Source organism: Rhipicephalus microplus, chromosome X (genome assembly GCF_043290135.1).
Source record: "Rhipicephalus microplus isolate Deutch F79 chromosome X, USDA_Rmic, whole genome shotgun sequence".
Classification (NCBI taxonomy): Eukaryota; Metazoa; Arthropoda; class Arachnida; order Ixodida; family Ixodidae; genus Rhipicephalus; species Rhipicephalus microplus.
This window is the reverse complement of record NC_134710.1, coordinates 257,437,294-257,464,564: the sequence shown is the minus strand read 5'-3', so window position 1 is coordinate 257,464,564 and position 27,271 is coordinate 257,437,294. Positions and strand designations below refer to the sequence as shown.

Genomic DNA, 27,271 nt, shown 5'->3' with positions numbered 1-27,271 from the left:
TGCAGATATTTCAATAGGTGACCTTGGCTCGCTCATAATAGACTCAAAGTTCACGCATGAAAACAGAACAAAAGGCATGGTTTAAGGCATCGGCCGAATCTATGTCACTGAACGGTTTGTCATTAGTACTGGATAAGGTTATCGGCGAGATGTTTCTTGGGTTTATTGTTTGCCAGAATTTCTTAGGGTTATTTTTGAGCATGTCTGGTAGTGTTGTTCGAAAAAATTTGCGTTTTGCGTTTTGAATGTTAATCGAGAGGCATCGCACAGAGTCGGAATATTCTTTCCATAAGGACGGTTGGTTCTGTTTTTTGGCACGTCTGAACAGGCGTTTTTCCGGTTTATCAGTTTTTTAATAGCATTGTTAAACCAAGGGGCGGATGTCTTGCTTTTAATTTTTATGCTTGGTATATATGCATCAGTTGATTGTGTTTTTCGACTAATAACTTCCAAATGTTTTCTATGATGCGCTTGTTAAATCCCTGTTCGTATGAAATGTAAAATTGTTCAAGGTCGGTGTTAATCTTTTCATAATTGCCACGACCGTAGAGTTTGATCTGCTTTGGTGTAGGCTTATTTTCTGGAAAAGTAAAACTGAAAGAGGCAAGAATAATTTTGTAATCACTTATTTCTTGAAGGTAATGGAGAGAATGCAGGCTACTTAAATCCGACATTAGAATAAGGTCTAATATATTAGAGTTGGTGATGTTTCTCTGGTGGCATGGGTTATTACTTGTGTTAGTTGGTAGTTTTCTAAACAGGCTAGGAAATCGCCGCATTCACTGCTGCAAAGGGAAACGTTGTTTGACCATACTATGGAGGGATAATTGAAGTCCCCGCAAATTATGAACTTTGCACGGGGATACATTTTGTGTAGTTAGTCGAGGGTGTCGTTAAATTTGATGTTAAAGTTGGGCTCTGATTAGGGGGGGCGGTAAGAGACACCTAGTATGATCAGCCCATGGGAACTTTCGCAAGCTACCCAAAGGGCTTCCACTGGACTGGTGATGCTAATAATGAAGTGACGGATTGTATGTTTAACAGCGATGAGCATGCCACCACCTCGACCGGATAAACGGTCCTGGCGATGCAATGCGAAATTGGTTAGGTATGAAAGAACTTCAGAATCTTTGATGGAAGGTGAAAGCCATGTTTCTGTCAGCATCACGACGTCACAATCAGATGATTCAATTATGGTGCATATTTCGTCGTGTTACGGCATGATACTTCTTATGTTTGTGTAGAGAATAAAAAAGGTGACGTCATTTGCACGTTTAGCGGGGTGATTCTGGATATGGCGAGAGGGTGAGGTAACTGGCGATACATTTACTGCGTTGCGAAATTGCTAGCTGTCGCGTGGAAAAATTTCTTTGACTTCTTTTCGGGTTGCATTTTAGTGGTAAGATTTTTTTCCGATAACTACCTTCTTGTAACGAAGCGTGAAAGGGCCGCCGTGGCCACGTGCAAAGCGTAAAAGCTCTCTCTGGGCAGTGCGGGTAGCAAAACAATAATCCGGACCTACACTGTACGGCGTATCTTTCAGTTTGAAACCGTTAGATAAGATTGCTTCTTTTATTTTGAACTGGGAGAAGTTAACAATTACCGGGCGTGGTTTTTCCGGTTGACGTTTTCCAATTCTGTGCGCTCTTTCAATATCGTTCGGCACAAGGTTAATTTTGATGTGCTTCTTGCAAATGTCAGCAACAAACCCTTCACTGTCTGCCCAAGTTTCTTCTTTTTCGGGGATTCTATAGAAAAGAAGATTGCACCGACGCGACCTATCTTCGGCATTGTTCAGCCTGCTCTCCATGTTGGAGAGCTGGATTGTTACGTCGGTTGACGACTTTCTTAAAGATCCTACGCTGGAAAGAAGTTCTGGGATAGACGCGCACATTTCTTCAGATTTTGTGATACGAGTTGCGAGGTCTATTAATGTTTCTTGGTTGCTGTTAGTCGTTCATTTATTGTTTTCAGTTCGAAAAGAATTTGAGCCTGGCTTTTGTCTAGTTTTGTTAGAAGTGCCTGGATAGTTTGGTCGATTTAACTGTTTGCGCCATGCGTGTAGGGCCTGGATTAAGCTCTACGTCACCTGATAACAGTAGCAGTTTTAAGACAATGTTCGCACCTGTAAAGATATTCATAACAAAACACAAGAAATACTGTGGGCATTGCAGTTGTACCAAAAAACGGTTGCTAGTTTTTTTTGCATAAGGGGAGTCGGGCGAACGTACCTGCACAATAAATGCGAAGGGCGTGAAGGGATACCGCATGTCGGCACAACTGTCAAGCCCACGAAGTGTCGGCTGCGGAGCGCTGTCTTTTATGCCCGGTTGGGCAGCTGATGTCGCTGAGGGTGGCGCTGTTGAAAATTTTAGGAGTACGGTGACGGGGTCGATGCAGGGGCCATCTTTCGGTGCTGGCTGCAACGGTGCGGGAGCGTCATGCAGGAGAACGGGGCGTTGGATTTGTGAATCAATTGATTGATGAAAATGTAGTCACCATCCACGTACAGCTGTATCAAGTGTGCTGCCTTCATTAGGCTGTGCCTTACAGAAAAAATCGGTTCTTGTGATCCATTCAACATTTCATTTCATAGCAAGGACATTGTCCAGGCAGATTTCATGCCTTTAGGTAGCACAATGCTTCATTACGTTAAAATATTGGGGATATGAATGTCACAGTGTCACCTAAATAAAACATTTGTGTCATTCGGAAAGCATATCACCAGAATATATGAAAAATCAGTACTCAACTAAAGAACGCTGTCATACCTTTTCATTTATTATTTTTCAGGGCTGCTGTGTTGTTAAGAACAAGTCTGAATACTTGCTAGTAAAGTTTCTAGACATTTATGATCATACTTGTTTTTTAAAATATACTGCATGTTTAATTAATGAATCGGGTGTGCTGTGACCTGTGAGAGCTAGTAGCCACTGCCGTCATCATCAGACCAACTCCCCTCAGACTAGAAAGTAGCAAAAGTGGTACCTGTACACAAAAAGTGGCTGTGAAAATTGCCCAAAAAACTATCGTACAATTTCATTGACATGCATTTGATGCGAAATGCTTGAACATATCATTGCTTCCCATGTATATCCCCATCTGGAGTTTTATTATTTTTTCTCCCACCTGCCCCCCTTCACCTCATTCCCGGACGTGTACACAACCTCCCACTGCCGGTGCTGCGGCACTCACCCGGCTACGCTGTGGGAGTGCCCGGCACAGTTCAGACACACTAACGCCACGACCCTTTCGTCGAAGCTCCATGAGGCTCTGCGGAGCCCCACTCTTGATGACCAAACCTGGGTGACACAGCACGCCCGTGAGGCGGCGTTGAGGCAAGCCCTTGATGTCCCCTTTTGGGAGGCCTAGGCCTGGCCACCTAAACCTGCTGGTTTCTCATAATAATGTTTATTCTTCCTCCTCCTCCTTTGCTAACAAGCATGGGTTTAGGGAGGGCTTGTCATGTGAGACTCGGGTACTAGAATTTACTACAGACATGCATTTTGACATGGATCGTAGCCTTCAAACGAATTGTACTTTTCTTGACTTCCCCAAAGCCTTCAACTTGTATTTTTCTTGACCTCTCCAAAGCCTTCGACCGCATATCCCACTGCCACTTAATTTCAAAATTATCAGTTTTGAAATTAGGCAGCTTGACACCCCTGGATCCACAGCTTTCTAACAAATCAGCAGCAGTTCCCAATCTTTAATGATAGGGGCTTTTAGCTTGTAAGTATGCTTATTTACGTTACCGTGTTACTGGATACTGGATAGAAGCTGCGCATGCTCGGGTTTCTACCGAATGTTAACCTTTACATTTCTCGCCGAATGGGGTTTAAAAGTTTACGTTTTCCCTCATATAGGCTTTACGTTTTTCGCCATATCTTGCACTCAGATCTTGCGCTCTTGGACTCAGATCGAGCCATGAGTCTTAGTGAGTTCAGGTGAGTAATCTTTGAGTGAGTTTGAGTCCAAGTGAGTGTGGCTGAAGAAAATTTTTGTGAGTCTGAGTCCAAGTGAGTCCAAAGCTCAAAATACATTTCATGAGTGAGTCTGAGTGAGCTCCACAGGTTTTGCCGACCTATGTCTGGCAAGGATGCTGGCCACCTTGTGCCTAACACTATCTTTGTTTATAATTGCGCCGTGCTCGACTAGTTTGTGTACGAAAGTTCTTGTGTTATTTTTCTGCCTCGTGAGCGCACATTTTGTCTTCTGTATACTGTGCTGTGTCTTCAGCAGGTGACGATGATGCAGTGCTGTCAGTCGTTCCTTTCATGGGAAAACACGAACTTGGCAACGACAACAACCGCACATACGGATGAAATATCCCGTCCCGACTTGCGAGGCACAGTGTGGAGGGCATCGGTGTGAAAAGTAGCTGCACTCTGGCGGCTGTATATATATCTGCAGAAATGCACGTTATGAATAAGTACTGCAACAAAAGAACGTTTAACATTGCAAGAATGTATTATCGTTTTCAGTGCACCGATTTAGTGCTCGGAAAATTTTTCTGACGTGCAGACTACTGGGGACGAGAGTACCTCGTTCCGTTGCAAAGGGAGATCGCTGAAATTTTTTTGCGAAATGCTCCGTGTACCTTCATTTGCCTAAGAGTGGCCGTGGGACACGGGCTGCATCTATCTCCCTTGTCGTAAGGACAAGGGAGTTAAGCAGGAGACACATGGTGCAATTCGGAACCTGATGCGGCGCGCGCCGCCACACGCCGCGTGCGACGGTTCAAGACACATGAGGGGAACAGCCATCAGCGCTCAGGCCCCGCCCACTTACGACCCCTCAGCTTGCACGCTCAGAAGACATCGTATCCTCTTCATTAAGCGCCAAATAAAGATGCTCACGCAGCCATGCTTTGTTGTCTGATAACATCGCCAACAAAGCTACGCCTTCGCAAGCGACAAACATCGACACAGCCCACATTCATTATAGACTTCGAGCGTAGGCCTAGCAAGGCCGTCGCTCTCCGTAGCGCCGCTCTTTTTCCAAACTGAGCTCATTGTCGAGCGCTTTTTTTTTACCAACATGATAAAAACTCGTACAGTTACGCTTTAACACCTGGTTTAATTGACGGCCTAGATGTAAAAAGCAAAGGTGGGAACAAAGCGGGCCGGTTTGCAGAGACCGCCGATACCACTGTTTGTTTTCTTGCGAAATCGACTTCTGTCACGGCTCGACATCTCGTCGTTGGTTCGTAAACGGGCGTTGCCTTGCAGAAATAGCACACTTCAAGCATAACTTTATTGAATCATCAGTTACCGTATTTACTCGCATAATCGGCGCACTCGCATAATAGGCGCATTCCTAGTTTGGTCGCGGAAAATTCGATTTTTTTTAATTCCGCGCATAATAGGCGCACCCCGAACTTGGCCGTGATCAGAAACGATTCTACCCCCCAGTGGTACAGTTGGAACACGGTCCACGTACCCTGAAGAAAAAAAGCAGGCAAATCGACGAGCAAATAAAAAAAATTCGAAGTGCAACGACCTAACCAACGTGTTTGTCGAAATAAAACTTGAAAAAAAAAAAAGCGTCCATGAGCGAAAAAAAAAAAAAAAAACGGCTGTTCCATCAATTACTGATACCCCCCAAATCGCCGCGCTTTTTGGAGGTCACGTGTACAACGCCGGGGGCTCGATCGCCATCACCACCATCAGAGAAAAAGAAAGAAACGACATTTTGCAAGCGGTGTGCATATGTTGTGGTCGTGTATTGAACTTTGGTTCCACCATGGGGAAGTATGCGAGCTACACGGCTGGGTTTAAACTGAAGGCAGTGCAGTACGCGCTGGAGCACGGCAACTGGGCTGCAAGCAGGCGTTTCGGCGTTGGAGAAACCAGTATTCGGTACTGGAGGGACCAAGAAGAAAAACTTAAGGCGACGAAGAAGACACGACGGGCTTTCCGCGGTGCCAAGACCGGCAGGTATCCGAACGTCGAAGAGCAACTGGTCCGGCATATACGGGAGCTACGACAAGGCGGCTGTGCTGTGTCGTTGGATATTGTGCAGACTGAGGCGCGCAGAATAGCCCAAGCGCAGGGCATCGAAGCAAAAGAGTTCAAAGCCAGCTACGGATGGACAACTCGTTTCATGCGGCGCCATGGCCTCGCACTGCGAAGGCGGACCACCTTGTGCCAGCGCTTGCCCGCAGCATATGAGGACAAAGTGGTGGACTTCCACAGTTTTGTTATAAAGCTCCGACAGCAGAAAGACTTCATTTTGTCCCAGATCGGCAACGCTGATCAGACCCCCCTTTGCTTTGATATGCCGTGGAACACGACAGTGGAGGAGAAAGGTGCACGGAGCGTCATCGTCAGAATGTCTGGCGCTGATAAACAACGATGCACCGTAATGCTGGCGGTGACAGCGGATGGGCGTAAGCTACCGCCTTACGTTATTTTTAAACGTAAGACGCTCCCAAAGGCAAAATTCCCTCAAGGCATCTACGTCAGAGTCCAGGAAAAAGGCTGGATGAGCGCGGAACTCATGGTGGATTGGGTGAAAACAGTCTGGGGTCGGCGGCCGGGTGGTCTGTTGTTGCCGTCCATGCTTGTCCTGGACAGTTTTCGTGGGCACCTAGTAGACCGCGTACGAGATGAGCTAAAGGAGCTGCGCACAGATCTGGCAGTGATTCCGGGCGGCCTCACATCGATACTGTAGCCTTTGGACGTGTCCTTGAATAAACCTTTCAAGGACAATGTTGGAAGGCTGTACACCACCTGGATGGCTGGAGGACAACATCAGCTGACTCCAGGTGGTAAGATTAAGAGGCCGCCTGTGGAAATGCTGTGCGCTTGGATCGTGGAAGCGTGGCAGGCGATCTCCGACGAAGTCGTCAGGAAAAGCTTCAAGAAGACTGGTATCTCGAACGCACTGGATGCGAGTGAGGATGACATGTTGTGGGGTGCGGATGATTCGGACACCGAAAACGAATCCCCGCTCGGCGTGGATGAATGTGTGATCTCGGACTCCGAATAGGGAAAAGGAGGAACAGCTACTTTTGTGTAAATAAATTTGATGTGTGTGTGTGCAGTTGACGGCTCTCGCTTGTTCATTAAAAGGTACGTAGGTATGTTTGTTTTATGCTGAATTAATTGGTAAACGATAAAGTCGCCTTTTACTTGACAAGTGTGCAGATTTAAAGCGCGAGAACCAAGTTGAAAAAATTTTCGAAAATTTTACCCCGCGTAATTGGCACACCCCTAACTTCGAGCCGGATTTTCTGAAAAAAAAGTGCGCCTATTATGCGAGTAAATACGGTATTTCATGTCAGAAGCATTCTATCCAATGTGTTTGATGCCACTGGCAACAGCGATATCCAAAAATACGAGGGCGATCAGAGCGGCGAGGCAGAAACTTGCGACGACACCCACCTGTGGCCCCCCTTTTCACACTCCCGCGCTGCTATTGGCTGCGGCCGCAAAACCACGTGGCTACATTCAGCAAGTTGGATGCACGCGCGGCGTGCGAATCGTCGCCACATGCTGTTGGCACGAACAGCGAAACGGCAAATCGCATCCAAATTCGCACCACGTGTCTCCCGCATTAATTGGTGTTTGCGGGCGGCCGTGTGACAGGGATGTAACAGGTACGCCATCCTGCACACCACGACATCTTCACAATGATTTCAGTTATAATCACAATTGTGGGAACACAGATGCATTTATCATGCCACGATCTATTCGATTATGAAATTCACTTCCTAACAACACTGTTATACAAACAAAGACAAATTTAGGAAACTCATAACTTTACAAATGTCATCATAACCAATATTCACATTCATCATATTTACATTCCGTTTTGTAACACATAATGCAAATTTTCTTTTTTGCTCTCTCTCTTGTGTCAAGCAATGTGCTGCCATGAAATGGCCTTTCTTGTTTTTTGCTTGGTGTTTCTCAATGTTGTTATTGTATTTTTTTTCTAATTTTAGCACTGCTTCGTGAACAGTCTTCTGTAGTTTACACTTTGATGTTTTTGTGTGTGCTCACGCTATGTGCAGTTAATTTGTAGTCACTGGGGCTGCTATAAATCTTCGAATTAGGTGGGTTTTGGAATTAACACAACATATAAAAAGTGTGATGCAAGGAAGCCAAAAATATTCAAAGTAATCAGGGCTTGTCTTTTGCTGTGCCGGCTAGCTTGCAGCTCCAAGGCTGATGTCTTGCAGCACTCCCTGGTCTTAATTTTTCCGAAAACAAGGGGAAACGGCCACTGTAAAAATACAAAAAACAGCGCTGTCGTTAAAAAACGTAATGTGCACCTGCGGGAAAAAAAGATATCTTCACTGCAACACAGTATTGACACGCGGGCAGTATGTCGCTGGCTCCCTGCTGCGTCAGCACGTCATGATGTGACCGTTCGCACATTCTCTCTGGTATAATTAGGAATTTCATAATTACCAGTATGACAAAACATGCAATGTGTTTTGGCTAGAAAAAACATATCTAGGAAACTTTTGAACTTAGTTATCGAAGTAGGTGCGACTGCCAAGAACTCCGCCAGCAGTACAAAGACGCGAATTGCTGAAGCAACCAGTAATCAGAAGTTTGCATACATCGTGAATTCCACCAAACTATCCTTTGTTAATTTCTTCACAATCCCAGAAATAATGAGTAAACCACGACCCGCTGACGTTGTGAGAAACAGGCAATATGCTGCCCTGGTGTCACCGCTGCGTTGCAGTGAAACATGTCTCGTTTTTCGCAGGTGCACGTTCAGGTTCACAACGTGACAGTTTTTTTTTTATTTTTTTTGCGTTGGAAGTTGCGAGGCTTGGGCGCTTTGGCTTCTACTCATTGTACAGTCGAACTCCGCTACAACGAACACAGCTTCAATGAAAATTTCCGCTACAGCGAAGAATTCATTATTTCCCGTCAGCAGTCTATAGGAGTCAATGTTTAATTGTTGTTGCCACAATGAACACTTTTTCTTTTGCCGTCCTGCCTCAACGAAATTTCACGATGCAATTCCAGGCTTAGATACTTATTGTTATGCAGTAAACCCTATATTTAACACCTTGATGCATTTTCATGGAGGCAGAAGTGCTGTAGGCCCGTGTGCTCAGATTTGGGTGCATGTTAAAGAACCCCAGGTGGTCAAAATTTCCGGAGCCCTCCACTACGGCGTCTCTCATAATCATATGGTGGTTTTGGGACGTTGGACCCCACACATCAATCACTCAATCGATGCATTTCAAAGCCCGAAAATGCGTTAACGAAGTCAAACACACGTTGGCAGCACCAGAAACTGTTGATGTTCAGCAAGCATGGGCACCGACATTGCTCGATAGCAATGGCAATGAGACTGCCCTGCTCATGGAGGGCCCTTCTTTTGCAGCTGGCTTGATTTCGAGCAGCAGACGATCCAAAGCTGAAGCTCATTCGCTCAGTTCATGGTTTCCTTCACACAGCTGCTGTGTGCAACCGTGGAACTATGCCTTTGCAGATTCTAATGCTTATCATTATGTTTGTGCTTGGCCAGTCTGGTAACTAATCAGAGCAGCTGTTCATCCGCATTATCAAGTCAGCTAGGAGCGAGTGATGGATAAGAATGGCATAGAATAAGGCAAAAGTCGCTGCTCCATGATACCCTGCCTCTATCTCGGCGTTGTTGGATACACTTTGACGGGGGACAGCTGCTGGTTTTAACGTGTTAATGCAAGTGTTTGGTTCGTTCACGAAGGCGACTTTAGGCGTTGTTTCAGTGTGCTTTTCACTATGGCCTTGCTATGCATGGGTCAGAATTGCGTCGTGATGCTGCTGGGAAAAAATAGGAAGCAGTGGCCACTTTTTGAATTTTAAGATAATGTTCCTTTGTTTTGCTAACTCAGATCATCTATTTTTTTTTTTTTCGATTTCACTACAACGAAATTTTTGCTTCCACGAAATTTTTTCTGCGCCCCGTCAGTTTCATTATAGCGGGGTTCGATTGTAGTATCGCGTTGCCTTGTGGCTATTAAAGGCCATCGTTTCTGTGGATTTGCGGCGAACTCGGGATCTGGAACTGGCACATGGCACCTGAATTTTTCGAATTAACCAGACTGGTGTCGGCCGCCGCTTCAAATTATCCACTCAAACTTACATAACGAAGTACGGGACTGCGAAATACTTTGACTTAAGTGCGATTTTGAATTGTTGAGATTTTACTGTATTTCTTACACCGCATTGCCTGCACGTTATTATTGTATACTCTTTTCGCACTCATGTATTAATTTATTTTGTTTTCACTTGTTTTGCAATGCTCCCCTCACTCAATGCTGTCCGTGGGGCCTGTAAGGTTCTTTGAAATAATAATAATAATAATAAAAATCTTATTACTAATTTCTTATAACACCAGGCTACTGCAATGAAAGAGACTTTAGGAATGTCTTGCACGTATTAAAGAAAGACCTGAAAACGTTGGAAGCGCTGTCTTTTGCTGTTGCTGTTTTCTTATCGTGGTAGTGTTGGGCATGTTTTTCAAGAGATTTATGGCCGTGTTTGCATAACTGAAAGGTTGTCTCAAAATTTCGTCGTCTCTTGCACAAATCTGTGAGCTGGCGTGTGTGTGTCCCCAACAATCTTTCGTGTTGACATTCTGAGGCCTCGCTCCTTCGCCAAGACCATTCGCTTTTTTTTTTTTCGCTCGTCATTTGCCTTTCATAGGATGTGTGTTTGAGAGGACTTGATTTACTTCGTCGTGCCAGGCACATGTACGAAACACAGTGCAACAGCAGTGTGCGTCGATGCATTGAAAAAAGAGGGAAATTGCCACACTAGCGCCATATGTAATGCGAATACAAAGGCACACAAGGGTGCAATTGTCTATGATGCATCGTTGATAGCTTATGCTGACGAACTGGCATTGCGGTGCACATGCCCAAGCTTGGGTTCCCATGCCCAAGCTTGGGTTCCCATGCCTGTTCGTGCTTGTGGAGTCTTCTGCGACAGCGCGGGCAATACGTGTTCGTACTTATGTGGTAGCATATGTTTATATTGAGCGTCATGGGGTAAAAACTCAATTTGCAACAACCATACTTCATTACATTACATTACAGTCTAATAGGCCTTGGCCGGGACCACAGACAAATTTGTATCATCCTGAAATTCATACGAGCCATGATTGTATCACTGAAGTTTGAACTGACAGATTGAACTGTCGGAACAAAAAGTCGAGGCAACGCGGCGGAAGATTCAGCCATCCGCAAGTGTAGCGCACGAGAAGTGCGAGGTGCAGCCCAGAGCTTTAGAGAAGGCTAGCACGTTTAAAAACAGCAGCAGGTTCGATGAAGAACCAAATTCGAGTGCTGCGAAAGATGCTGCACTGAGTAGAGAGGCCGACGAAGGCCAGAGCAAGTGCGACGAGGTGCTGTGCCAGTTAACTGTTAGCAAAACACCTAGGATAGCTGTAGAAAAGCTGGTACAGACCTCAACTGTGTTGGTCGCGACGGTGGGTCCTGCAAACGATGTCGAAGTAGGCAAGGACACCGGAGTTAGCTCAAAAGCAGCGAAAGCAGAGAGTGAGAAGAACAGTGCGGTTGTAGGCAGCTCCCAGCAAGGTGAGCGAGATTTTTCGAAGGGAAGCAGCTGCACTGTTCCTAAGAGCTTCGAGCTGTACGCCAGTCTAGAGTGTGAAATAGGTGGTTTTTTCGAAAATCATTTAGACGGCGCGGCGTCGACAGCTGACGAGTGCAGTGAGAGTGTTGGCGACCTTGAGCTGCGAGCGGTAGGCTCAGAGACGAGTCGCAAGAAACGGCACAGACACAAGAGACGTCGGAAAGCCGCGCGAGAGAAAAAAGGTACTACGCGGGTAAAAGAAGACGCAAACCTTTTAGCGTAACAAGTAGTACTAGGAGCTCCGAATCGGCGTTAAGGCCGCTTTGCATGTGTTCGAGCCGCCGGACGAAAAGTAAAAGAACAGCGGGTTCTTTGCAAATGCAATCAAGTGGAAGGCGCCAGTTTCGTTGAGTGTGTGAGCACAGGGTTAGTGCAAGTCAACCGGCCCGACAAGGCAACACAGCCGAGAAATCAAAGTGCCGAAGTAGTAGAGATGGTGGTGAGAAGCACCCTTGAGCTGTAAAACCATCGATGACCCGACCCGAGGCCAATTTCCTAACGGTGCAGGAAAAGTCATTCGCAAACGTTGCCGTAAGAAAGCGAAGCGACGAAGCAATGTTAAAGATGGCCATCAGCCGGGCGAACGAGAGAAGGGTAGGTTATCGGCCAGTTCAGCGAAGAGGCCTTTGTGGCGGGAAGGAAGGTGCCAGCGGCAAAAGGGTAGAACACAACGCACATCCTCACGACAGAATTCGCGGCCGAAGTTTAAGGTTTTGCGAAGGCAGGAGGGTCGACGTGGTCGTAGGAAAAAGGCCAATCTAGCGAAGCACCGCGCGGGTGCAAGCCCAATAAGGGCATCGCCACTCTTTTCTGTGGATCGCTGGTGTCCTCTCCGCCAGACTGACAGAGACAGGCCGAATTCACGAATGACGCGTGACTGTGCAGTTCAGCTTGTTGCTCGTGCACGTTGTTGTCTCGCGCGTTTTCAGAATCGAAGACCACGACCGCCGCGTGTGCGATTGAAGTGAGGGACAGCTGTAAGCTGGAGAAAGTGACACAGGAATTTGCGGGGAAGCATCTTTGCTTATTTTTCGTTTTTGAAGTAATATTTCTTTTTCATCTTCCCGGCTAGTTCCTGTGGCAGCAGTTCTTTCCTTCTAGATCTTTTTTTTAAAGCATTGTAAGTGTTTTTAGCTGAGTTGTTATGCGGAAGCAGTGGCCCACATCAGTCTGCCGACTGCGTGAAATTAGTTTTCTTCGAGATAAAAGCATGTAGGTCACGAATGAAGATTTGTACACCCACGAATTTTGAAATCGTGGTAGTGTTTTCGAGCGAAGCCGGAGTTTGTATGCTTCGTACCTTTTGTTGTGTAGCGCGGAGTTGTCGACCGTCTTAAAAAAGTAAATGAGCATTCCTAAAAAAAAAAAAAAAGTTTTCGAATAAAACCAAAAGCGATTTTCGAAGTGCTCATGCTGGAGAAACATTCGGTACAGGAGTTTCAGCGCAAAATTAACGCATGTTTTGTTAGATGCTCATGACGTGTACGGCTTCTAGCGGTATTTTTCATAGCATTTTGGTTTTTGTGAATATTTACGTTCTAATGAGTGTTTAGGGATACCTAAGTTAAAGGGATATCACCTATGGTTAGGTGCGTTTCCGTATGCTGGCACTCTTTGGATGAGAGTATGATGTCTTCCTACGGCGCACAGTAAAATTCTGGGCGTTCCTTAAAAACATGGGCTGACATGAAGCTACATTCATCAACTGAGCGTGTAGTATGAGAGGTTTTGTTCCCTTCATTTTGTTTTAGTGATTGCTTATAAGGATCATATGATCACTTGAGCTGAGAGCGTTGCGTTCATTGAACTTTGAGGCTAGAGATACTTTTCTCTGACTTATAAAACGCTTTTCATTCTGTTGTGAGTGAGTTTTCATTGGCGTCAGGGTGTCCCACAAGTAGGCACTCACGACTACGTTAAGTGTCATGAGAGATTAGAGAATGCGCCCAGTTACCTTGTATAGCATCTGGCAGCATTCGTGTGAAATCTTTGTATTTGGTTGTGTTTCATGAAATTAGTCATGAAGTTAAATGTAATTTACAACTTAGTGCGGGTGGTAGGAGAAAGCTAGTTTTGTAAAAATGGAATTATGGTTATATGGGGCCAAATTGTATTTGCCTTTGTGTGCTGTTCTCACACGGCAATTTGTCCCATCTTTGGTAAGCATCTCCACGCCCATGGCTGTTGTAACATTGGCAGCACCAAATTGTCTCAAAATTTTAGCCTACAGGTTTTCCTTTTTGTGTTGAGAAGCCTGGAGGGTTTTAAGCGGGTCCAATGTGCTTGACTGCAGCATGGTATTGTGTTGTGTGGTTAGCCTTGCTGTTGTCGATCATTGTGAGCTGGTTTGGGAGTTCGTTACGAGTTCGCAGCTGGAGGTACAAAGCCAGGCCATCGTCCTCGCCACCAGCCATTCTCTTCGTGCTCAGCGGTTGGGAGTGCTGGCCTGCCGAGATTTTCCGGGCGGCGGAGGAGCTGTTACGTTTGGCCCGGTGATTCGTCTGGGCAGACACCATTGTGCATAAGCTGGTCTACTTGGGAGGCTCTCAGCCCCTTCGGCGCCCAGTCTGCCAGACGCTGTTGAAGATTTCGGCAATTACCCAGACCATGCGGCAAGCAAAGGCCAGTTCCTGACTTTCAAATGCGGACCCTTTCGTCGTCCCTTCGAGCAGCAGCGGTGCTTCATGACCTCGGCGACTGATCTGGCGACGGGGAAGCTGTTGTCACCGGCGCCAGAGCTGACGGGGGAGCGGCGCTCTTTTAATCCTCAATCAAGTAGCCGACCGGCCAGCTGCCTATGCTTGTCAGGCATTGTCCCTGCTAGCCGGAGGATGACACGTCATGTCGCCACGATGCCGTAAACCGTTCGAGAGGACAACAAAGACAGCATCTTCCTTGGAAGAGACCCTGGCGGCCGCCGCAAATTGCCCCGCTAATTGAGCGAACAAATCGGTGGGCCCTTTGATGTATGCTGTCAGGGGCTTGGGACCTCTCGACTAGCGGCACACACACGACGAGGAAGAGCACCGCTGACGCCACCTTGCAGTGCAGTGTTCACAACTCAATATTGAACGTTCACGTGGACCGTGCATGCTCGTCCCCCTCACTTGTTGTGTGTGTGTGATTGGTGGTGGAGAGGAGGAGCCCGACAGGGCTTAAAACGACGCCGCAGAGTGCTGGACGTCGCTCTGAACCATGTAACGGTTCAACCACCACGCTCGTGGTTTGTGAAACCAATAACCTTTCCTTGCTATAAATAAGTGGAAATAGTGTCATAAACCTGTTTGTTTTCGTATCCTCTTCTTGTCAGCGTTTGTTTCCTCCACCCGGTTATACCACGCTACCACAAGAGACCGGGTAGACCCCCATTCGCAACAACTGGTGGCACCGGTGTGATGCCATCATCAGCAACTTCCTCCTTCCGACCTTTAACAGAAGAGAGTGAACAAAAACATTTATTTCATGTTCTGTGCGAGAAAATCGGTGAATAGTATTCTGGAAGCGCTGCATTAGAGAGTCTTGATCCGTGCAGCGAAGGCGAACGAGTGCATGAAGGCACGTTAGTCACGAGCGCCATCTGGCAGTTATCTTCGAAAACGAAGGAAGGCGTGCGCCCGCAAAGAAAGATGCACGCTTGTCTCGGAGGCGATAAGGTGTAGAACACAAAGCGACGGGCAGGTGCCACCACTGTGTCGTCTTAGCAAAGCATTGGAAACACTTGCTTTTCTGAGCATCGCGTTGCACTGTCAGTGCAGCGTGATAAGCGCTACGGTCCTTAAAATCATTTCTGTGTGCCTTCTCTAGTATAAAGATACACATACAGAATATTGACTTGTTAATATGGTGCCTCAGATATGGGCCATAATTGCTTTTTAATTGACAATCGCACAAGTATGAACGCTGAAACTTTGGTGGGCGCAATATTGGTGAGTGCTGTGGATGGGGTTGGCCGTTTTAGGTGTCGTTTGGTGCCGTTTGGGGTATCGTTACCGCGGACAAACAAATGTACAGACAGGCCGACAGAAAGACAGACAGACCGAAATTCTTGTGACGAAGGTCCCCAAGAAAGGTATAGTCTTTAAAAAACATGAAGTGCATTGTCATCTGTGGGTTCCATAGACCTAGCATACGAAGTTTCAAAAAATTACATAAAGCCAATGTCGTGAAAACACTAAAAATAGATTTTGAGATGTTCGACATAGTGCGCATAGATTTTGGCACGAAAATTAAAGGTGGACCTTAAACCATGATTCTTTCTGCTAATAAAGAACTTGTGATAGTGAAACATAAGGAATTTTTTCTCAGAGTTCAGTTTGTCAATCTAAATTAAGTGTGACACCTCTTGTGACATTACAGTGGAAATTGAATGCAAAATTGCCTGTGCGCTGAACTTGCTCCTTGTAATGAAAAATGAGCAGTAACCTTCCACTGATCCCAAATAGTCTTGAACAAAAGACGACATTAGCCGGTATAGTATATCAACAATTAGGTGCAATCTGATGCAGCTATATCCTTTTTATTGCAGGAAGCTAAAGGAGAAGCGGAAGCAGGAGCAGGAAGAGAACAAGCGGAGAAAAGGAGCTTTGCACAAGAGTGAGCAGGACGTGAGTGAAGGGAGTGATGCAGATGTCGAAGCGGAGGAGAGTGATGAGGAAGATTACCAAAACTGGTACCAGCAGGAAGTGGATAAAGAACCTGATGAAGATGGTGAGCTTTTAATATTCATTATGAAATTGCCTCTTGGACCGTGACAAACCCACATGTTTAGGGCTACTTTGTAGGTACATACAAATGGTTACATAATTTTGCACACAATTTCATATTTCACTCAGGCTACACACTGGCCTTTAATCTAGTCAGACAACGATATACTAATAAGCCTTGTTTTAATGAAGTGCACTCTATAACTATTTTTATTTACGTAATTACCTTCCTGGAAAACAATGCATTTGTTGTTATCTAGGGAATAAACCTTGTACCACAGTTTCCATTTACATTCACATTTTGATACAACGAATCTCATGGGACTGCTTAAAATCCCTCCTTATTTTGAATAGTCGTTGCAGTGAAGGTATTAAAGGTTTGCATGAAAATAATAGACACAAACACGTGAATCGCTTACCTGTGTTGTGTATACATTCGTGACCTTGTTATGCTCGAATGAGCTTGATAAAAACAAACACGAAACGTTACGGAATCAGTGCGAATTTCTTTGAGAAAAAGCGAGATCTATCCTGATATGGGCAACTCTACTGCTGAAAGACAAACATCTTAAGCGTGCGCATTCTTCTTACGCGCTGCAAAGCGTCAGCGTTAACTACCGATTCTTCACGTTGGTTTGTACGTGCTGTTTGAACGTCATTTTCGCTCTCAGCGCCTTTTTCTTATCACGACAAATGGTGTAGATCTCATCGGTCGTCACCTAAGCTCACATACATGCTTCGTGGTCGCACTGTGCGTAGTGTTCGAGCATTAGTCAAGCACGCTCGGGTGATCATTTTAGACTTCATTCCATTGGTCACTCGCGTTGCATTTTTCACTGTCGTAGCATTCCTTTTGTGCTGCTTCCAGAGCTCATTCTGAGCGTTCAAATGCCAACCAAAACACTAGAAAACAGCCGTGGCACAAGCTCGCACGTCAAGCTGTCCAACGAAAACAAAGGCGATGGAGCGAAGCCTGCCTGACGCGAGAGACAATTACAAGATGGTGTTGTCAATTGGGCTATCGCATATTTGAGCAGGGTGGGCAGATATAGAAATACGCGGGCACTCCGATGATGATGATAGTGGCACTTATGGAGCTGGGCATTATTTCTACAGCCGCGAGTAGTTTATTAAAATTGGTATTTGTTATTTTGAAGTGTTGGGAGATAAAAGGGGGCAAAATGCTGTTCGTTATTCTGAAACATTCGGCATTCTGAAATTCATAGTGAAATGTTGTCACATTAAACCGATTGACATTTGGATAGGGATTTTTGAAAAATTCGTTAAGCTGAAAAAAATCATTATGCTGAGGTAACAAGATTTGACTGTGTCTGCAATGAACATCTCAGTTGTGTACTTCTTTTAACCATTTCTGTGTCTTACCCAAGGGCCCATACCGTAATATTGTCACGTGCTTGCCCAAGAAAGACGACACTTCTGCATGTGCCACGAAGGACTACGAAATGGACGAAGAAGAAGAACTCGCTTGCGCGTTCTAATTAAAAAGATCGACCTGCTTTTGGTGTCTCAGTCTCTACGGCAAGACCTCTGTTTTGACGTCGTGACACTGGTGGAGGTGCTGGAGCCTACAACCGGATGCAGGACAGTCTTGCTCGGACCCGTTCACCTAGTCCAGAGACCCAGACCCTCGTCACGACTCCGGTGCACCAATTCAGTCGGTGCCTACTAGGCCTAAGTCCGGAGTCCGTACCTGTTCCGCCTCTAACCAGCATGGCAGCTCCTACCACATCCACGGCTACTCTTCCATCGCAGACCACTCTTCCCTCCCAGGTGACTCTTGAACATCCTCGCGTTCCTGAAATTTTCCATGGGGAAGAGTACGAGGATGTCGAGGACTGGCTCGAACAGTTCGAACGGGTCGCTGTATCTAACCACTGGAACGAACAGCACAAACTTGGCCGTGCATATTTCACCCTGGAAGATAGCGCTCGCACGTGGTACGAGAACCACGAGGCTACTTTCCAATCTTGGGAAGATTTCCGTCGAAAGCTCCTCGCCACATTTTTGAACATGGACCGACGGGATCGCGCACAGCAACTGATTGAGGCTTGCGCACAAAAACCCAACGAAACAGCCGCCATGTACGCAGAGAATATGATCCGTCTGTTTCGACGAGCTGACCCTGACATGCCCGAGGCGAAGAAGGTGCGTCACCTAATGCAGGGTGTCAAAGAAACAGTGTTTGCGGGCCTCGTACGGAATCCACCTACAACAGTAGATGAATTCATCAGAGAGGTGACTGTCATCGAGCGCGCACTGCGACAACGATACCGACACTTTGACCCGCCTGCGGAACCACACGGCAGTAAGTGCTGCAGCTCAGAACACTGCCGTGTGTGAAAGTTCCCTGCGACAAATGATTAGGGAAATACTGCGTGAGGAACTTCGGGCCCTCTGCGTCCCTCCTACCCAACCGCCCGTCGCTGTTGCCGAAATCGTCCGCCAGGAGTTGAGGCAAGCCGTTACACCACCGGCGCCAAGTCCTGAGCCACATCCAGCGAGCTACGCTGATGTGGTCCGTCGTCCTCCACCGTCATTTGTGGCGACACCCTTCCAGCCACGACCCGCGGCCGTACCTTGGTGGCAACGGGATTCCATGAGACGACCACCAGTTCGCCGAACTGACTTGTGGCGCATGGCCGACCGTCGACCTATTTGCTTCCGCTGCGGAGAACCAGGTCACATCGCTCGCTATTGCCGTCATAGCGATTCCGGCTTCGGGAACTTTTCTCGTCCCGCTTCTTTCCGCTCTGAAGACCGTCGTACCCACGATGCCGATCAACTGTCGACTGGCCAAGCAACTACACCGCGTCGCTGGCGATCTCCATCTCCTGCGCGTCACCGTGACTTCCCTCACAGCTACGCGGACGTCACCAGAGGCCGTTCGCCTAGCCCGCGCCGGGGAAACTAACTGCTGCGACCTCCGGGGGCAAGGTTGCCAATCGTCGAGACACCGAAAAGTTCCCCCTATCATTGCAAGAAGATATGACGACAACCACGACAAATACGACGACGAATACGACGACGTATACTAATGCTGGTGAAATTGTACGTGCCGCTCTTGGCGTTTTCATTGACGGACATTACCTTACAGCACTGGTCGACACTGGCGCTGACTTCTCAATCATGCGACAAGAACTCGCCGACCGCCTTAGAAAGGTCAAGACACCGTGGACAGGGCCACACATAAGGAGTGCTGGTGGTCAGCTGATGATTCCCACGGGCAAATGCACCGCTCGACTTCGCATTGGGAATTCTAGCTTCGTGGCCACTTTCGTCTTGGTTCCAGACTGCTGTAAAGAGCTCATTTTGGGCATGGATTTTCTTCAAGATCATGGCGCTGTTATCAACATCCCTCAACGTATGGTGACGTTTTGCGTACATCCGTATGTCGACGACAGCAGCGACGAACTACGCGGCAGTTTGCGAATAGCCGACGATGTGACACTCCCACCGAGATCCTGCTGCCTTGTGTCTGTGTCCAGTGGATGGCCTTCCTATAAGAATGTGATAGTGGAGCACATAGTTGCTCTTTTGCTCACGCAAGGCATTTCCATCGCGAGAGGCATCCTAACGCTTACTGGTGGACAGGCAGAAGTGCTCCTTACAAACTTCAGCAACGAGCGCCGTCAAATCCAGAATGGTACCGCGATTGCCTACTTCGACGATATAGACCTAGCCGGGGATTGCTTGGCTTTGCAACCAGATGACGCGACAGTCCCTGCCTCGACAACTTTGTCGGTGGACATCTGCTCCACGCTACCGCCTTCTGATAGGAAGCGTCTGCTTGGACTTATACACCAATTCGAAGACTGCTTTTCGCGTACGTCAAAGGTCGAGCGGACACCATTGACCAAGCACCGCATCATTACCGAAGACAACACGCGACCGATTCGGCAGAACCCCTACCGTGTGGCTCCGAAAGAACGCGAGGAGATTCAGAAGCAAGTACAGAAGATGCTCATGGATGACGTCATACAACCTTCGAAAAGTCCTTGGGCGTCCCCCGTGGTTTTGGTCAAGAAAAAAGACGGCAGCTTGCGTTTCTGTATTGATTATCGCAAGTTCAACCAAGTCACGAAGAAAGACGTCTATCCACTGCCTCGCATAGACGATTCACTCGATCGGCTGCGTCATGCGCGCTATTTCTCTTCAATGGACCTCTGAAGCGGCTACTGGCAGATAGAAGTCGACGAGAGAGATCGTGAAAAAACGGCCTTTGTGACGCCTGATGGCCTTTACGAATTTAAGGTGCTTCCTTTTGGGTTGTGCTCGGCGCCAGCCACTTTTCAGCGTCTCATGGACACCGTACTATCGGGCCTGAAGTGGCAAACATGCTTGGTCTATTTGGACGATGTTGTTGTATTCTCAGCATCATTCGAGGAACATCTCAGCCGTCTATCCACCGTACTCCAAGCCATACGCTCGGCCGGCCTCACTTTAAAACCAGAAAAATGTCATTTTGGTTTCAACGAACTCAGCTTCCTAGGCCACGTCGTCAGTCACGAGGGTGTTCGACCTGACCCGGCCAAAATAGACGCCGTAGCGCAATTTCCTGCACCCCGTGACAAAAAGGCTGTGAGACGCTTCTTAGGGTTGTGCGCCTATTACCAACGATTTATCGAGGACTTTTCGTCTATTGCGGCGCCATTGACACGACTCACACGTGAGGACGTCCCCTTCTTTTGGGGTGAACAGGAGCAAATGGCATTCAATGAACTGCGACAACGCTTGGAAACACCTCCAGTCCTTGCGCACTTCGACCAGGACGCCCCTACAGTACTTCACACTGACGCCAGCAATGTAGGTCTAGGTGCCGTTTTGGTGCAGTGGCAAGACGGCTGTGAAAGAGTAATAGCCTACGCCAGCAGAACTCTCTCTCACACGGAGGAGAACTACTCGACCACCGAGAAGTGGTGTCTCGCCGTGGTGTGGGCAGTCATCAAATTTCGTCCGTATTTGTACGGCCGCTCCTTCAAGGTTGTTAGCGACCATCACTCTTTGTGCTGGCTCACCAACCTTAAAGATCCATCTGGTCATTTGGCGCGCTGGAGCCTAAGACTTCAAGAGTTTGACATGACCATTGTCTACAAATCTGGGAAGAGGCACACCGACGCCGACTGTCTCTCACGGTCCCCAGTGGAAACTGTCGCTCCTGATGACGAAAACATCGATGCGGCATTCTTGGGAGTTGTCAACACGGCCACTATTGCACGAGAGCAGCGCAGTGACCCTGAGCTGTTACCACTCATTGAATATTTAGAAGGACGACGTAAAGACGTGCCGATGTTATTTGTTAGAGGACTGCCATCTTTTTGCTTGCGAAACGATGTTCTCTATAAGAAAAACTTCTCACCAACCGGTAACCCGCACTTGCTCGTCGTGCCTGCTTCTCTTTGAAAAGAAATTATGGAAGCGTGACATGATGAAGCAACTTCTGGTCATCTAGGCTACATCCGAACATTGTGCCGACTACGATGCAAGTACTACTGGCCAAAGTTACCTGCTGCTGTTAACCATCACGTGCGAACGTGCACCGACTGCCAAAGACACAAAGCGCCTCCCAGCAAGCCAGCCGGTCTTTTACATCCAGTCGAAGCACCAGAAAAGCCGTTCACCCAGATTGGAATGGATTTCCTGGGTCCCTTTCCAACTTCTACAACAGGGAACAGATGGATTATTGTGGTCACTGATTACCTGTCCCGTTATGCGGAGACTAAAGCTATGCAGCGTGGCACAGCAGCAGAAGCCGCTCAGTTTTTCATCGAAAACATCGTCCTTCGGCATGGCGCTCCGACAACAGTGATCACAGACAGAGGACCTGCCTTCACCGCAGAGCTTTTGGAGTCGGTTCTCAGACTCAGCGGTACAGCTCACCGGAAAACAACTGCATACCATCCGCAGACAAACGGACTGACGGAGCGCCTCAATAGGACCCTCACAGACATGATCAGTATGTACGTTGACACGGAACATAAAAACTGGGATCAGATATTGCCGTACGTGACCTTTGCTTATAACACCGCTCGACAAGAAACCACTGGAATGACACCGTTCAGTCTGATCTATGGTCGCGAAGTCACGACAACATTGGACGCCATGTTGCCACATGAGTGTGATGACATCCATGTAGACGCCGAAGAATTCACTCAGCGTGCCAAAGAAGCCAGACAGCTCGCGCGTGTGCGCATCTGTCATCAGCAGCATCAAGATGCACAACGCTACGACACCCGACACAAGTTTGTTAGCTACTCACCAGGCGGTAAAGTGTGGGTCTGGATTCCGATACGTCGACGTGGACTGTCTGAGAAACTGCTAAGACGGTACTTTGGTCCATACAGCGTCACGCGACGCTTGAACGACGTGAACTACGAAGTCGTTCCCGACACTAAATGTAGTTCTAAGCGCCAAAAGCGTTTGCTTGAAGTCGTGCACGTCGTGCGTTTAAAACCGTATTTATAGGGTTAATTAGCTCCCGGTTACCATTTTCGTACGCCCACTTCATACGCCTGGTAGAGCACCTAAGTTGCGCATCGGGACGATGCTTCTTTCGGAGGGAGGCAAATGTCACGTGCTTGCCCAAGAAAGACGATGACACTTCTGCATGTGCCACGAAGGACTACGAAATGGACGAAGAAGAACTCGCTTGCACGTTCTAATTAAAAAGATCGACCTGCTTCTGGTGTCTCAGTCTCTACGGCAAGACCTCTGTTTTGACGTCGTGACAATATGAATGTGAATAATGATAATTCATTAAATTTTTGAAGAAAATAAGACTTCACTTTGCTGTGCGGTTGGTTTAAACATTACACTAAAAGGCTTACTATATTCAGGTACTCGGTTCTAAAGCATCTTCAATCGTAGGATGTGTATATACCCCAGTTTTTGTACCTGAGGAATCTATAAATGCTTTCTTGTTCACTCACTAGTTTTAATCTCTAGTGAGAAAGAGAGATGAGAAATTTATTCTCACTTTAAAAACTTATTGTCCTCAAGATGCATTGTATTACTCACTGTACGGATGTCTCCTAATTATCATAAGCAGCTTGTATCATATGGTCTTAGGAGCTACTAATATAGTAGTTACACTTTCTAAAACTGTTCTGTATCATGGCAGCTTAGGTAGAGTGCATCAGTAACTGAGAGCTTCCCCAGATACGACACGATGTGTAGGGGATTGAATTTCAGACTTTTTGCAGAAATAACAATCCCATGTTGTGGCTTTATATCATACTGGAATCCAGTGTGCTTACCTTCCTTTAGTAGGTCATTTTTTCTTTAGAAAAGACGTTGCAATAAATTATATATGTATGTATGTATGTATGTATGTATGCATGTATGACTTCCGCAAATAAGTGGTCTATGTGCTGTGTGTGTTTTTTGTACTGTAAGAAGGGTAGCATTGCTACTGTTACAAGCAGCAGTGCTAGCTAATCAAGATTCTGTGAGCAGAGCCAGCTGCTTTGGCGTTGCTATTTTTCATGAGCATGCCATTCACTCATGCTCACAATAGGGATGTGCAAATATTCAAATTCTTCGAATATTTGAGAAAATATTGCATTATTTGAATTAGAGCTTCAATATAAATTTAGATTGTGCAAATTTCAAAGTAGCATTCATAATGAACAAATAAATATATGTGTATAGTACTTGATCGCATTGACACCCCTGTAAAGGTGGCTTCACCGAACTATGATTATACTATGCCAAGATACCACCTATCCAGGGGAAATCCCATACCTGGCAAGTAGTGTTCTGGATTTTCTGGGACACTCCCGGATTTTCACCATTTCTTACGTTTGCATGGTTGGCAGCAAAGTATCCCTGAAATGAAAATTGCTGTGTGTAATCTGGCCACATTCACATAAATTCAGTCCAGTCCGATCCAGGCCCTTTGCGAACCCATCAAATTATAATGTAAACCAATTTAGACTTCATTGATGTAAACATGCAGTAGCATCTCAGTTACTGTAAACGTATGGTAAAACTTGGCGATACGAAACGGGCTGTAACTAATTCATGGAATCGCCCAGCTGAATTCTACTGTTGTCCAGTGGGCCGGAATTAGGATGTTTTGAACACTTTTCTGCATTGCGGTGGGTGATACATACTATGGTACTAAACTATAAAGCGGTGGCCAAGAGCAGTGTGCCGGATGTTTCAGAAGTATGTGCATAGCCAGCACGTACACTCACTCCAAACTGTAAATATCATCTACCAGAACCGCTGACACGGTCATGTACGGCGACAGTGACGTTGACAGAACTCTGAAAGTGCACGCACGTCCAGTGCCAATCTAGTCAAAGAGACGACGCTTTCTGCAAATGTGATCATAGATGGCAACAAACGACGTAGATTTAAAGGCATTGGCCCCCTCCCTTTTCGCGCTTCAGAGATCTTCTAGATTCAGATTTCTTCTAATGGCAGGTATGACATCCACGCTGCCACAGAGCCACACTTCAAATAATAATAATAATAATAATAATAATAATAATGATGATGATGATGTGGGGTTTAACGTCTCAAAACCACCATGTGATTGAGGGGCGCCGTAGCAGAGGGCTCCAGAAATTTCGACCACCGGGTGTTCTTTAAGGGGGCAGACTGGTCTCAAATATTTGTTTATTTCTTCAGTGATCTTGATCAAACTGCACAGGATTATGCAGTTTTTTTTGCTAATTTCAATATTTACTTAGTTTTCCTGTCACTCATCTTGTTCCTGAGATAACTTAAGTTCACCCCCAATTGTTTAAGGCCGCCATAGGGAAAAAAAGTGCTTAATTCAAAGTGATATTTAAGATATGCCAACATAGACTAATGACTATAGATTGAAAGTATGCAAGAGTTTTTTGTTTTTAGGCCTTTGTTGGTTATTTTACTGTAATAGTAACTATCCATTTTCAGAAGCAGTTGGAATTGTGTTACAATTTTGATGAGTAATTAATTAAAAAGGCTTGTGCTCTAAATTCTGCTCCCATACTTGCATTCTACACGCATACAGGTTTCCATTGCACAAAGAATTATTGTTGTACCTGCCTTAGCTGCAGAGATATTGAGGCCTCAAAATTGAACAGTAGTAAATTTACTTTTTTTTTTTGAGAAAAATGGAAAAAACTCGGATCACACAGCTAATTCAAAAAGCAACAATCATGGTGTGCATCTTTTGCAATCTTCATAAAGGTGCTCACAAATTCGTAGCAGAGCTTCCAAGACAAGTGCCGGCAAATTATATAAAGAAGCCTAGAAGTTGGTTCCCCATTTTTTTTGCAGGTTCTGCATGTTAACAGCACCAAGAATCTGGACAGTTAGAATGACATTACAAAAAAATAACCAGTTCCTGGTGTGTGAAAATTTGCAGAGATATAAAAATACTTGCAGAAACCAAATATGTCAATTTTAAAAAATGAATGTTTTGTCACTATTTGGCCCCAAATACCAGTCTGCCCCCTTAACATGCCCCCAAATCTGAGCCCACAAGCCTGCAGCATTTTCGCTTCTATCGAAAATGCAGCCGTGGCAGCCGGTATTCGGTGTGACCTGCAGGTCAGCAGCTGAGTGCAGGGATGCAATCGCTGCGCTCAATTGCGCCAATTTTATACAATTCCCCACTGTTGCGCCAAGCTGTGCCAAAACCATGAAACTTGCTGAAATTGCGCCACGTTGCACCAAAATGTTCGACCGGCCTAAAAATTTTCTCAGTTGCGCGAATTTCAGCGAGAAATAGAGGCCTCATAGGCCAGCTGCACTTTGCATCATCAATCAAACCAAGTGCGCTGACCCTAACTGTAAATCGCACTATAAGTTAAATAATCGTAAGGTCAGGACACTCGCAAGACGCGATCGACCAGATAAAGTATAAACTGAAGTAACGACGCCGTGCGCCCGTCGGTCCGCTCACCACAGAGGATACATATTGGTAGGACGACGGAACTTGAACTTAGAGCAAAAAAAAAAAAAGCGTTGTCATAGCCACCAATGCTTCGCGGGAAATCGGAGTTTCTTAGTCAGGAAACGTGGTTATGGCATGTTAAGAACGTATGCCGTGTTTTCTGCGTGTGAACGAAGTTGGTGTGCTGCGAAAGCCGTCGTTGCCAGACACCACATTGGTTGCCGTAGCAACGGCTCATAAAACATTTTTCTGGCTTAGGTGTTGTGTCGTCCCGGTGATAGATATCTGGCGCTGCCGTCGGGCCAACGGGCGCTTGCCGTTGTTACCTCATCTGGTTGAATGCGCCTTGCAAGCAACCTAAGAATTTGTGCCGTAAATCTACCCCGCTGTGTAAAAAAAAAAGAAAAAGTGGGGGAGAATGTAGTGGTTCGAAAATTGCTCGGCCTTGTTCCAACACGAGCAGATCGCTGCCTAGGCCACCTTCGCTGCAGTACACGTGTGCTCTGCGGAAAAGTGTATTATGATTTTGAAGGGGCTCTCAGCACTAGTCATAGGACACGGCACATTTTGTAATTTTCGTTGAATCGCCCATTCATGTATGCACCACATAATTTTGAGTACTAGTAGGACTACTGCTGCCTAAATAAGTTACTGGCACTCATTTGGGGCAGCAAATGACATTTATGCTGCCCCCTTTCTCTGCCCCCCCCCCCCCCCCCCCAAAGAACACCTTGTGCTCCAGTTGTTTTTCGCCACCCCTACTTCTTGGTTTTACGAATCTCCCGAAATTCAGAGCTGAGAGCCACATTTGAATTTGCAGAGTCTCAAAAAGAATTCGACAGGTATGCCAAATGCTAATGTGGACTTTATTGGCTGTGTTCCAATTCTTAGACAGCATCGTAGATAGTCTACGCTGACAGCTTACAAGACAGCATCGAGCCCATGTTGTCTCGAGAACACGTTAATGCGACGAGACACCACCTCGCGCCGAGAAAAGAAAGCTAAGATAAACATAACTGTTACTTTTTTATTGCTTATTTCAT

At 46.4% G+C, this 27,271-nt stretch overlaps 1 protein-coding gene across 1 annotated transcript in view; it reads left to right on the top strand.

Annotated features, from left to right (window-relative positions):
• ppan (Brix domain-containing protein peter pan) overlaps positions 1-27,271 on the top strand; it is a 58,513-nt gene that overhangs the window by 27,992 nt on the left and 3,250 nt on the right. Inside the window, exon 7 of the mRNA XM_037414124.2 lies at positions 16,141-16,322. Coding sequence (XP_037270021.2) covers positions 16,141-16,322 — 182 coding nt within the window. The remainder of the gene's footprint in view (positions 1-16,140; positions 16,323-27,271) is intronic.